The 13,228-nt window shown below is 38.0% G+C and overlaps 1 protein-coding gene across 1 annotated transcript in view; it reads right to left on the bottom strand.

Annotated features, from left to right (window-relative positions):
• BMP5 (bone morphogenetic protein 5) overlaps positions 1–13,228 on the bottom strand; it is a 56,740-nt gene that overhangs the window by 22,023 nt on the left and 21,489 nt on the right. Inside the window, exons 2-3 of the mRNA XM_069008621.1 lie at positions 10,228–10,420; positions 4,315–4,463 (exon numbers count right to left, since the gene is read on the bottom strand). Coding sequence (XP_068864722.1) covers positions 4,315–4,463; positions 10,228–10,420 — 342 coding nt within the window. The remainder of the gene's footprint in view (positions 1–4,314; positions 4,464–10,227; positions 10,421–13,228) is intronic.

Here is a 13,228-nt window from a genome sequence, read left to right as displayed (position 1 = left end):
AAATTTAGTCAGAGCTATTGCCTGCCAAAGTCCATATACATATCAATATAAATACATATATCCCAAGTTCCCCCACTACAAGGACAGTAGTGAAGGTGAAATTGCTCCTCATACTTTGCCTTGTAGATACCAGATCCATCAAGTGGTTTAAAGGTAACGACTCAGCTGCACCCTCTGGAGTACTTGATTGCTACCGTGCTCATGTAAGCGAGGTGTCACAGTTGTCTGGGGGCAGCTGTGGGATAAACTGATGACATTTCATGTGGTAATGGTGAAGCCAAAACAATGTCAAATATGCAGCCAAGTACATGAAGAGGCCAGGGTGCTTCCACAGGTTGTCATGGCTTGAAAGCAAACCAGCCACTCCATGCAACACCAAGAACATGGTTGTGCTGCCTTTCTGAAGGCTTAGTTAGTGAAAGGGACCTTGAAAGATCCAGGCTAAAAAGGAAGAGAGGCTAAAAAAGAGGGAGTGTGTTTTTTGGTTTCTTCCCCAACATCTCTGGAGAAGAACTTCACCAATCCTTCATGCCTCATGTAGGGTTAAGATCCAAACCCCCTTCCAGGGGACACACATCAGAGTGTACCCAAATTCATGCTGGAGTGAAAATTGGCCTTCCACAGAGTTCACTTGGATCAAGGAACCTATTTTTTTCAAGTTTCCCTTTGCTCTGAGGAAAAAAAATATTTAAAGTAAGAGTCAGAGTCAGGGAGCTGAGGGTTCCTGCTGCCTGCCCACCTCAAACAGCAGGAAAGCCCAAAGAAACCTTCTATGGGACTATGTGGCAACAGAAATCATCTTAATCTGCTTTGGCTTTTCAAGGTCACTACCAGTTTCTTCTGCTCTGATGTGCGGGTAGATGGAAAATAACTGAGAGCTACAGAAATCTAATAAAAGGCACAGAACTACATGACTGTGGGGCTACAGGATGTTGTACTGAGAGCTGTGTATTTGGAATCCATTTTATTCTGTGGATCATGAACAATCATCATTTCATGTTATCTCCCTCTCCCGTTTTCTGTAAACAATTCTAGATTCTCCTCAGCAATGACAGAAACAAAAAAAGGATTATTCTTGTAGCTGTTTATACCCCTTCAGCAAAATTGATGTTCAGACCACTGCTAACGTCCACTTATAAAAATGCTAAATGCTAATATAAAGATGCTGATTCACTGGAACATGTTTTAAGCCTTAGGAGACATATGGTATATATATGGGAAAAGCATTGCATGGAGCTTTTCAAACTGTTTGTGCATCTGCATTGATTTCACGCTGCAATTCCTCCAACACCCATGCATCCATCAGCGTGAAAAAGATCACCTCTCGTTTGAATCATAACAGAGTTTTGGTGTCAAAAGGAGGGAATCAGCCAAAAGGGGATGTTGCGGAATGTTGAGGATACATTAAAAAAGAGAATCGAAAAAACCTGATCCTTAATTTACCACGGCCTCAGGGAAACAGTGCATTATATGTTGACAGCTTCCATATGTGTCATGCAAACCTTTATTCTTACTGTTCAAAATAAAATGTCCCATTAAGAGAAAAAGTCTACATTTCATGCTAAAATGAGACGTATGATACCAAATACTGTCCTAAAGAAAAAAGAGAACACATTCCAATGTCATATGGCTTTTTGTACTTTTTCAGGGTTTTCAAAGAGGGAAAAATATGAATTGCAGCAACCAGACATTTTTCCAAAGTTTTTTTTTCACACTGTTATGTTAAATAGTTACAAAATTTTTTTATTCCTTATGTAGACATTATTATTATTATTGTTTATGTGCCATCTTCAGGGATCCAAAGAAATATATCTACACAAGTAATTGCCAAAAATGTCTCTGATAGATAACTGTAGGAAAGATTACTTTTAGTGGTAATGATAACAATATAGTAGTACCCTGGAGTCTCAGCCACTATTGGCATCCCCTATTGGTTGTATGAATAAATCTAAAAATTAGTATGCATTTACAGACTTGATTATCTGCAGTGTAGCACCTGAATAACTCAATCAGGGATTCTCTTGCTTAATAGAATTCCATTTAGTTTCATGATCTGTTGCAATAGAAAGGTTAATGGATCAGGTCTTATCATAAATATCTCTCCAGTTATGGGGGCAGAAGTCCTATACCTCCTGTAAACTCAGCTGACAGCTGGAGGCATGAAGAAATGTGCTTCAGACCTGCCCGGCCTGAAGTTCACTTGAGCCAAGGGAAGGTTTTTCAGTTGATTTGAACCAGTCCCTGAGCTCTCACAGAGAACTGGTTGGAGGGAAGGTGGGTGGGGTTCTCTGGGTTACCAGCCGAGTCTGCTACATACAGAGTCGTATAAAAATTCATGTTTCATCTGTACACAAACGTGTCATTTAACTGCTGGTGTTTCTAATAGCTTCCAGAAGTAACAGCAACCCAATAAAAATAATCAAAGCCTTAAGAGCAAAATTGTAAGAGCATGAAAGGATGATTTTGCTTGTGCTAAGCTGAAGTTGTGTAGCACAGGTCTATCCTATAGTTTTGAAAACTTTAGTCCATAGAAGTGGACTCCTTGGATGAATAAGCTGAAAAAGGGAACTGAAAGTGAGGGAAAAGGCAAATTCCTTCTTCAGTGAAGCAGCTATATTAAGTCAAATAGGTAAAATGCAAAAGGTAAAGCTGCTTGTGGCTTTGGAACTTAAAATAGAAAATTATCTATCACCTTTCTGATCTTGGGAGTAGGACAGGGGAAATATTTGCCTGAGCTATTATTTTATAATTTCTTCGGTGTATTAACCTAAAGGTTTCCTTTTACCCATACAAACTTCCCTGTAGTTTACCGAACGGATGTAATTTTGAGGCTAGAACCAAAAAATTGCTCGTGGCAGGGTTTCTTAATGAATGCCTTTCATGGATATTTAATTTTCAACAATTTCTCTGTTCAAATCTCCTGGGGAAAAAAAAAAAAAAAAAGGCAAGGATGGAGTTTATTCTGGAGCAGGAAAGCTGGCCAGAAGCCAGCCCACCTAATTTGGATTCCTGACGGAGGTGTCACCTCCTCAGAATTGTAAGAGCTTTAAAATGTCCTCACTAAACCAGGCTGCCTGAGATGTACTCCCTATGCAGCCCAGGCTCAGGAGTGGTGCCTTTAAAGGCTGGTTGAAGGCAGCAACAATGTGGTCTACTTTGCATTGGTGCCTCTCTTGTCCACTGACTGTACTCTGACTGTAAAGGTAACATCAGATGAAATGGTCATGTGCTCTGGTGCAAGCCTGCCAGCTCCCTTATTAAGCATTGTGCCTAAAGGACAGTTTTTGCATAACTCTTCGGCAGCCGGGGCACTTGCTGAAAAAGTATGAGATGCTTTGCTCACAGCCCAGCTGAGCCTGAGGGAGAATTTAGATCAAAACCAATGAGAAAATGTAGCCAGAACAAAGAAGAAAAAAATACTAATCCTTACACCAGGGTTTCTTCTGCTACTCATTAACATTATGTCAGCTAAGGTTTAGATTAACTGGCATCATAGATCCCTTGACCTCTGACATAAAAAGCTTTTTGACAAAAAGAGTTAAATCTGAGTTTGCTTGTAAAGTGGTATGGATTAAGTGAACCATCACAGAAAAAAACAGTATATAAGTCTCTTTTTATTAGTTTCTAAAAAGTCTAAGTAAAGAACATTTCTTCTAAAAATATTGTTTTGCATTGAGATGCATTTTCAAATTTAATGAAGAGCATAACTATGAATAACACAGTAGCCCAGTAAATTTGTACCAAAACCTCGCACAGCTTGGACTTCAGTTTTGATAGTGGTTTTTCTAATTTTCAGCTAACTAAAATTTTCAAGATTTCAAATTTCTAACCCATTTCAAGATAAAAAAGAATATTTTTTTTAATTAAAGAAAAACAGTTCCCACATTTTCCTATTGTTAACCTTTCTCCAACATCAATATCAACAGATGCTATGCCTTCTGAACAGCTCTGAGGTTATTTTTTAACTTTCTCCATGCTTCCGCCCAGAAAGTTCTGCAAATTTGTCTGAGTTTCATGAGTGTAATCATCAGTGGTAGAACATTAAAATGGAACTGAATTTCATATGTAGGAGCACTTATCCTGAACCTAATTTCACTTGATTCAGTTAGTTTTATAACTGACATATTCTACAGAATTAAAAGTAATAGAAAGCTTTCAGACCACAGCAACAGCAGGATAAGATTTATGTTATTTGCTTATAAACTCTCAGTGAATTATCACCCGGTCAAGTTAAAAAACACCCATCCAGAAAAGAGTCCCAGCAAGGTATGACAAGAGCATACATGGCATTATGATCTGTAGGTTTGATCTTACCGTCCCCAGTTTCAGCACAGAGTTGCAAGCCCAGGTTGTTCTGTGGATTAATGACCCAGTGATTGCTGGTTGCAGTAATGTCAAAGACAAACCAGCCCACATCAGAAGCTTGAGCCTTTCTTGTGTCTAACAGGAACAAGTCTGCATCCCTAAGTTAAAGAAAATAGAGTTAAGGCATTCAAATGTTATTATTTTTGTCCTGAATTTCCTTGCTGACAATAACTTCTTGGAGTCCAAATTAATAATCATTTAACATATCCTCATTATCACACAGTACAGCATGTGCTGTATCTAACAAGTTGTTAAGTATAATACAGGTATTTCCCCTAAGAGGCCTTTCTGAAATAAGTTTCAGCATGTAAAAACCTACAGCTCTGGAAAATCTGAAAAATACAGTTTCCTGATATAACTACACGAAATACATAATTGAGGCTGTGTATAAAAAATTCATCTTTCAACATCAGAATGTCTCAGGAAAATTAACTTTTATAAACCTTTCAGTGTAAAAGACAAAAAATGTCAAAATCACATTCCAATTTCAACTAAAACTCAGAGGCATAGCGCTGCTACAAAGATCTGTTGTTAATAACATATGACAGCAGCTGTATCCTATGACAAAACTAGAATAGATGGCAGTTCAGACCGTTTCCTATTACTACAGATGTTTAGAAAATAAGGCTCTATATCAAAGCAGAAATTACATATATATTCAATAATATAATTATTACATTTTAACCCTCAGTTCCCTGGTATATTTTCAAATTTGTTCCCATGAAATCTTCCAGTAATTCAGAAGGGCTGCTCAGGGGAGTTAGTATAATTGTGTTACTAAATTTTTTGCATGGGTCATTTATTTTTTCTGTTTTCACATATCTGCTGACACAATTGGTTCCAGATCATCATCTCTATTACAAATAATTTACTACAATGACCAGACTAAACCCAAGATATTTAACTCTCATCAGTTTCATTTTACATGCTTCTACAAAGCAGTGTGCATTATTAAAAACTGTTTTCACCATTTAACCTTTTAAACCTAAATCTATAGTTACAGAAACCTATGTCTTTTATGCCATAAATAGTAGTCAAAACAGTAAGATACAAGAAAAAATGTTGTATTCTATTTTTTTACTGTACAAGTCAGCCGAAGTCAGACTTGGCTCACATAGATCTGGGAATCGTACCATTGCCTTACAGACAGAATGAATATGTGCTTTGAAAGGAAAGACAGACAGAAAGAATACAATAGAATTTTTGTGTAAAAAGTGGATTTAAAATTTCTAGTGTTCTTGTCACTGTATTCTTACAGTGCCTAATTGCAACTACACCTTAGTTCCTGTCTTATCTAAACACAGTAAATGCAGCTAGAAGGTCTGATACTGAAAAAAGCTTCAAGTGCACCTTTTGAAACTGTGGTTGCTACATACTGAGGAAAATAAGACCAAATTAACTATAACAAGCATATGTTTACTTACATGTGAGATATATCTGCAAAATCAGGTTAAGGAGTTCAGAAATTATAAACGAATATTATTAAAAGAAAAAAAAGGAATTGAAAGGGCTTTTATTCAAGTCACCTTTTTTATTCCTTCTGTTAAAGGATAATCTTTTGCTGGGCTCTTATCACTTCCATTCTAGTAGAACTGTGCTAATGACCACACAAGGAGAAAACATACATTCCCCCTCTAGAGCTAACATGAAGAAAATCTTACCATTCAAAAGAGCCTGACCTGCTCTGCTAGCACTGAACAAATTAACAATGTACCACAAGCTCATAAATAGTACTCTCTGGACTCTTAAATACCAACTTTTTTCTCTAATAAGTAGTTTTATCAAAACTTTAAACCTGAAAAGTTTAATTCTGACTGTAGTAGTCTTTGAGATGTTTATTTAGAAATACTTTTGCATCATACAGTATATTTAATAGAAAACTGTAAAATTGTTTGGAATAGAAAATACTACAATGTCACAGTGATATAATTCCACACTTGTCTTTTCTCCTCCTAGGATACATAATGCTGTCTCATATACAGTCTTTCCATTCCAAATCCAGAATTGATACTAAATGTTCTCAAAAATCAGGATGCACAATGTTTCCCATGCCAAATAAGGCGCTACAAATGGTACAGTCCAGAAATTCCTATGAAGGACAAATTTTTCCTCAGTGTGACTTTATTACTTTGTACTGCAGTAGAAACTCAAACTAAACTGTCTTTGGTATTGATATGTCAATTTTCTTGTTTGTCTTCCTGCAAGGATAGTGATCTGGCTAAGGTAATAGACTTTAAAGAGACAGATTGCTCTTACTCATTAACTCGCAAATGAAACAAAAGTGAGTTGGGGATACCTAGAGAAAACCAGAACTGATTCTTGAGAGCACATAGGAGAACAGAGAAAATGTATCTGGACCAATACTAATGATTTAGTCCACATAACAGCATGCTACTACAGAAATTCAAAGTATTTGTTAGGGAAAATCAACTTCCTTCCCAATTGAAACAAATATAGGGTGAAAATGTGATCCCTGAAAAGGCAGTGGGAGCTCTGGGATCAGGGCTCCCCCATTAGCTCGTGTCATTCATTCAAACTACTCGTCACATTTTGTGACATTTTTAATTTTAAAATTCTCCTTTATTCTGTGAGAAGAAAAAACTAGTCACACTTGAAATGGAAAACAGCTGCAAATTTTGGCTGTAATTAAAAAAAATATTTCTATTTAAAAAATAGCCCACAACACGTAATAAAAAACTAAGGCATTGTGTCGTAAATAGCCTGAAATGTTACAGTGAATATATTCAGGCAGAATACAGCTGATTGGCTTTACCTTTACAGAGGCTGTTTAAGTTTAGTCATTTCAGTCTGGTCCCCAATGACCAGTTGTCTCCAGGAGAAATGCTACCACAGTCAAGAATTTCAGCAAAGAGGCTGCAGGCAGAATGTCTAAGTAGCTCCACATCTCCTGGGTCACTTAAGGAAGTAAAGGTGGAACAAACCATCTGTATGTTCCTTGAAACCCAGAACAGTTCTTGATCAGATCACATAATCATTACAGTGTAATAGGCCATCCCAATAACACTGTTTTACTTCTCGCCTCATTCCAGAAACCTGCTTTTGTATCTTACTTCCACTTGAGGATTCCCTAATGCGGGAAGAGCCCTCAGGGTTTACTTAAATTAGTGGCTAGCTGCCACCAAAACATGAACAAAGATTTGGCATGTTGGAGTATACTTTTGTCATGAGAAAAGATCTGGGTAGGAGAACATTGGCAAGGCTCCATAGGAAATCAGCCTGCCATGGGCTGTGCTGCACATGCTTCCTTAGACCAAATAGAAAACTTCAGTCCCAGAGAGCGGAACTTCAGCAAACTCCAATGGAATTAAGCACACCCATTTCAGTAGCCGTGCTGCCACAGAGACAGAAAAATGCCTGAGACAATCCTTAGAATGCAACTTGGAAGACCTGAACCCTGATCACTCCTTGCCTGAAAATACTAGAGGACTGTGCTTGGGATTGCAGAGACATCCTTGTTTCCCATTCAAAGCAAAGAAGGGGGGAGGAGCAGTTTTGCTGTGCAATGTCACTAGTAAGGACTGTGGGACATTATAGAATCACAGAATCACAGAATCACAGAATGGTTTGGGTTGGAATGGACCTTAAAGATCATCAAGTCCCAACCCCCCTGCCATGGGCAGGGACACCTTACACTAGGACATGCGGCTCAAAACCCCATCCAACCGGCCTTGAAAGCTTCCAGGAATGTGGTATTCGCTACTTTCATGGGCAGCATGTTCCAGTGCTTCCCCATCTTCACAGTTCTCTCACTCTCCCATTCTGTAGTTGCAGCTTCTGAAAATTTGTACATATGTAGGACAAACCTGAGGTGACAAAGTCAAGAAAAAAAGGAGTGAAGTCTGGGCCCAAAAACAAAAGGTGTGGCTTTGTTGGAAAAAAAATTCTTGGGAGCTCATCTTGGGGTCTCTTCTGTCTGGAAACAGTAAGGGGCTTGTGGAAAAGTTTTCTTGTTTCTAATTTGAACTGTGAAGAGCTTGAGATCTTCTCCCATCCTGTTCCACTGAGGCAGTTGCCTATAATATCTCTATATATGAGTAGAAACTGTCAAAATCAACAATAGGAGAGAAACACTTATTCTACATCAAAGTTTCTGTAGTTATACTGATGAAATCAAGTGCATGGCATATCATTCCCTGCTCCTTCTTTCAGCATCATGCTTCCATTAAAGGACAGGGGACTTTTATGATTATAAATGCAAATATAAAGCATTTATAAAATTTTGGTTATGCCTTAAAAGAAATCAAAAGCCTTGTTTAATGGCTTCACAGAGACAGTTGTCATTTGAACAAGTCAGATAATAACTGTGATTTTCATCAGAGTGGTAAACAGTTTTGCTTTCTCTGAAATAGAATACAAACCACCTACTGTGAAAATATTGAAAAACTAAAAAAGAAAACATCAAAAGATTTAGAAAAGCTGACTTTTCCTACGAGTTCAATAAAAAAATCTGAGTGTTCAGGTGAAGAGCTTTCATCACCTCAGCCTTGACCTGTATGCTTTAAAAAGATGTGTTTTGTTCCTTCCTGCTTTATTCCTTCCTCCCAGAAGTTTCTTTTAGAACCTATGTCAAAAGAACTTTTGGGAAGCTGAGGATAGAGGTAAAAAAAAAACAAAACCCCACACTGTTTTCTTCATCCCCAAATTGACTAGGTATTCTGGAAGGATGAGTGCTTTCCCTCCTGTTGTTTCCATTGGTATAAAATGAATCCCTGTTTATAGCCATAAATATTTTATAACTTGATGTTCAGAGATCTCTGGAGGGTACAAGTTCAAGGTGCTTTGGGCAGAAAAGAGATTTGAATTCTGGCCCAGCCTTCAAGCTAACTGGTGATGGGGCTTTTATTTCCTCCAGGATACTCTGCAAGTTTAAGCTGACATTTTCTTTGGTTTTGCCAAACCTTCCTGGGATAGAAATGTTTTATCAGTTCCAAGATGAAGGCGAGTTTTTGTTTATCGTAAAACAGAACTTCCCCCCCCCCTTTTCTGAGAAAAGACATAAACTAATTTAATTTCAATCCCCCCATTTTGGGTCTACGTAGCTTTTTCAGAATCATCTTGGAATTGATACTAGTTTTCAATCATAATTTTCAGGCTACTTTGCCTGGTGAAAACTGCTAATTTACTGAGATCTTGTAGAGTCTTGGAAGCATGTCATACACAGAGCTCTGCAAACTCAAATTCAGGGATTTGCTCATGTGCAACATCATATGTGGCACCTAGGGATGTGGTTTAATGGCAGATTTGGCAGTGTTAGGTTTATGGTTGGACTCAATCTCAAAGATATTTTCCAACCTAGATGATTCTATGATTTTCAGTTACGGTGAGCAGCATGTGTAAAGTATGTGCATGTCATCTTAAAGCTAGTGCATGAGTATATCTTTTAATTACATTCTGCAGAACTGTAAAACACAAGCAAAAAAGCCATGCTTCTTCAAAACTAATCGAAGTTAGACAGTCTTTCTGCCTCTAAGGAGCTAAGTGAATCTTGGCTTGTAGTACCTCAGTGTCAGCAAATGGTGCATTTTCCAAATCCAGACACTTGGACTGTGCACAGGACACCACCATTTGCTCACTGAGAACATTAACCCTCACCCGCTCTGTGCATGGGCAGATTATCTGGTGAACTGAACTTGGACATAAAGCTGGAATAAATCACATTTAAGATAAGTGTTATTCTTGTTCAGTGTTTGCTGTTGTTGCCTAAGAATCAATGCTGCACAAGCCACAGTGGTAACAACGATGCCTTGGCAGGTGTACGCTTACGATTGATTATTGTTTCCCACTTAAGACAGGCAAATGGGATGGTATTCAACATGTGATGAGTTCATGCCAAGAGGGTACCTGTTGGGATACTCCTTGATGATCTGATAAATGCTAATCTGAATGGTTTCATTCTCAAAGCGGCTGTTGCTCCGATCTTTGTATATCCGGAATTCGGCTGCTGTCACTGCCTCTCCATGAGGAATCTGAGTAAGGTCAAAGCGAAATTCTTTGTAGTGCCTTCGGTGGTGGGAGAAATCCTTGTCCCTTTCAACTGTGAGAAAGAGAATTCAGTGTAAATTAAAGATGTGAAACAAATGCCTATTTCCCATGATTAATGGAGCATTCCCTCCGTTTGGGGGTAAACAAACATGACAATATAAAACTGTGCAAATAATAAAACCACAAGCCCAGACATACTTCCAGTTAAAGGAAATTCCAGCAGCCCAATGTCTTCAGTTCAAAAGGAAAAAACCTCTGTGGCTTTTACATAAATTCCAGAAGCTGGAGTGGAAAGAATATCAAAAAAAGCTGAAAGGGGGCATGTTGTAAAGTAACTAGAAATATGGACAAACTGAAAGCTGTGACAGGATTTAGGACTTCAGCGTAGCCATAAGCACAGCAATAGCAATGTCAGAACTATAGATGACTTTGGAAAACACTAATTGCCACTAATAACCAGGCTGATGAGAGGAATGCAGCTCATTTCCGTTTAACATAATAAAAGTGGTACTAAAGTGCACTGCAACAACTATATACTTAAGAAGCAGTTAAGTCATATAAATTAACACAAGTTGTACTCTAATGGCATGCACATCAGCTTTCCAGTGGTCAGAAGGAACTGAGGGTCAGGGCCAAGTGGTTCTGGCATCCCAGCAGCACAGGAAGTAAAATTCTGGCTAGAGAAGTCCCCTCAAACCTGTTCTGGGTGGGCAGGTGCAGCTCCTACTGCTTCTGACACTGCCACTATTTAAAATAAAAAAGTAAATCTCATTATTGCCTAACTGAGGTTTCTACAGAATTTTAAGAGGAACAAACCAGAGGATTTTAATTTACAATTGGTTTGGGTCTAATTCCATTGTCTGCTGCAGTTCTGACACTAAGTTAGGAGCAACTTTTGCAATGGAATATATGTTTTGATGTGGCAACGGAAACTACAGGCCATAGTACTGGCTGATGATCACCTTATGGGATTAATACTTCAGATTTTAAGGATGTGGAAAGGATAATGATCCATGGTTTCCACTTCCACAGAGTACAATGTATCATTGACCTATGAATAAACTGTGCTCTGTGGGATGACAGAATTTCTCTCTTCTGGAAAAGTTGTACCTGCCTCATGACATAGGTGCTTTGTTTTACTGATGGTGGACAAAGTCTAAAACTCAGAGTTGGAATTTGGTTTAGATAACCAACTAAGCATTTATGGCTGCACCCAGCTTCACTAAACACTCCCTCCTGTAACCCCAGCTCCTTTATTGCATTGTAGTTCTCAGATCTGAGGGAGGAACAATGTCAATTCTGAAAAAGCACACATTTGGATTACTGTATGCTACATGTATAAATAATGTGTAAATTATTACAATATTTATATTTACATGGTCATATATACTTATCTTCCAAACAATTTTTTCTACATACATAATGTGTATGTGTTTGCATGTATATACATATGATTATATAATTTTATATATAAACCTGCATATCTGTATTATTATAATGTATATGTTGTCTTACAAAATAGAAACACACTAAAAGGAAAAAAAAATCATTTTGGGCTTGCCATACAAGTGTACAGTTATGGACATATTAAAGTGAGAGCTGTTGAAGAAAAAGCATTTAACATTATTTTCAGAGCAGTAGTTGCGAGTTAAATCACCTGTGGTCATGTAGCTAGTCCTTTACAGTGTACTTCCCTGTCACCTTTCCAAAAATGTAAACTCTCCTTGTTTTCATTAGGTTGTTTTTATGTACAAGTATGTGTTGCCTTAAGAACCACCAAAAATAAAATATATAGGCAATAAGAACACTTTATCTTCAGTGAAAATGAACTTTCTCCTGGCTGACAAAAGGAAAATTGTCTGCTAACTGTGAGGTTCACTTGGCTCAAGCGCATATTTAGCTTACATGGGTTTGCCATCGAACACTATGTAGAAAAAGTAAAGCAGAAAAGCAGCAGAAGCATGTAAACTGGCTGCTCTGTACCTGAAGATGAATGGGCTGCTACTGAAGAGAAACAGGATACAGTCTATTTAGCAGCTCCACTGCCCAGTTCTAAACTGTGAGATATATACAGAGATCTGACTTGAGGTTTTGGAGTTGTTTGCTTTTTTTTTTAAATACCCATGTAAAGCCTTTCATTTCAGAGGAACTTGGCAGAGATTAGCATATGCAAAAGCACTGAGCCGAGAGGGTTTTTTTCTAATACAAAGAGTCTGCTGCAAGTTTCTGAGGTTATAACTGAGCGTTTCAAAACTGTCATGGAACAGATATGTCAATAACCTTCAGATGAGAACTGTATAAGACAGACTAAGTGTAGCAACCCTTTCTGCTGCCTCTGGATAGTATTTATTCAAAAACTATTTACCAGCGTGCATGGGTAACTAAGCACTATTCACTACGAGTAAAGACTGAATAATTAGACACTGAATAAAAGGTTTAAATGCCACTGCTCCTGGACTGATTGATTTTTATTTGGGTTTGAAGCTTCTTTTTGTCTAGTTTCTACCAAGTACTTTCTAATTAGTAACAACAGTTTGGAAACAGTAGTTGTCTCCCTATATGTTATAGTTTGGACAGAAACCTCCATATTACCCTAATAGCATCAGTGGGATCCTCTCAGGACCACTCGCAACTGCTGAAAGAATACTGATAGCCACTTTCTGATGGGCCTCAAAGTAATAGTTACAACTCACACAGATAGTACTAGTCTGTGTTTCCATGTATCTACCTAAGGACGGTGCAGCACTGTCATCTGAAAGGGATACAAGTTCAACATTTCTTTGGTTCAAGACAACATTCACAGGCAGGCCAGGACTTCAGAGTAGCAACAGTCTACAGAAGTGAAGGGTTGTAGGAAACA

The sequence above is a fragment of the Aphelocoma coerulescens genome, chromosome 3 (assembly GCF_041296385.1).
Source record: "Aphelocoma coerulescens isolate FSJ_1873_10779 chromosome 3, UR_Acoe_1.0, whole genome shotgun sequence".
Taxonomy (NCBI): Eukaryota; Metazoa; Chordata; class Aves; order Passeriformes; family Corvidae; genus Aphelocoma; species Aphelocoma coerulescens.
The sequence above is the reverse complement of the archived record's forward strand: the minus strand, read 5'-3'. Positions and strand labels throughout refer to the sequence as shown.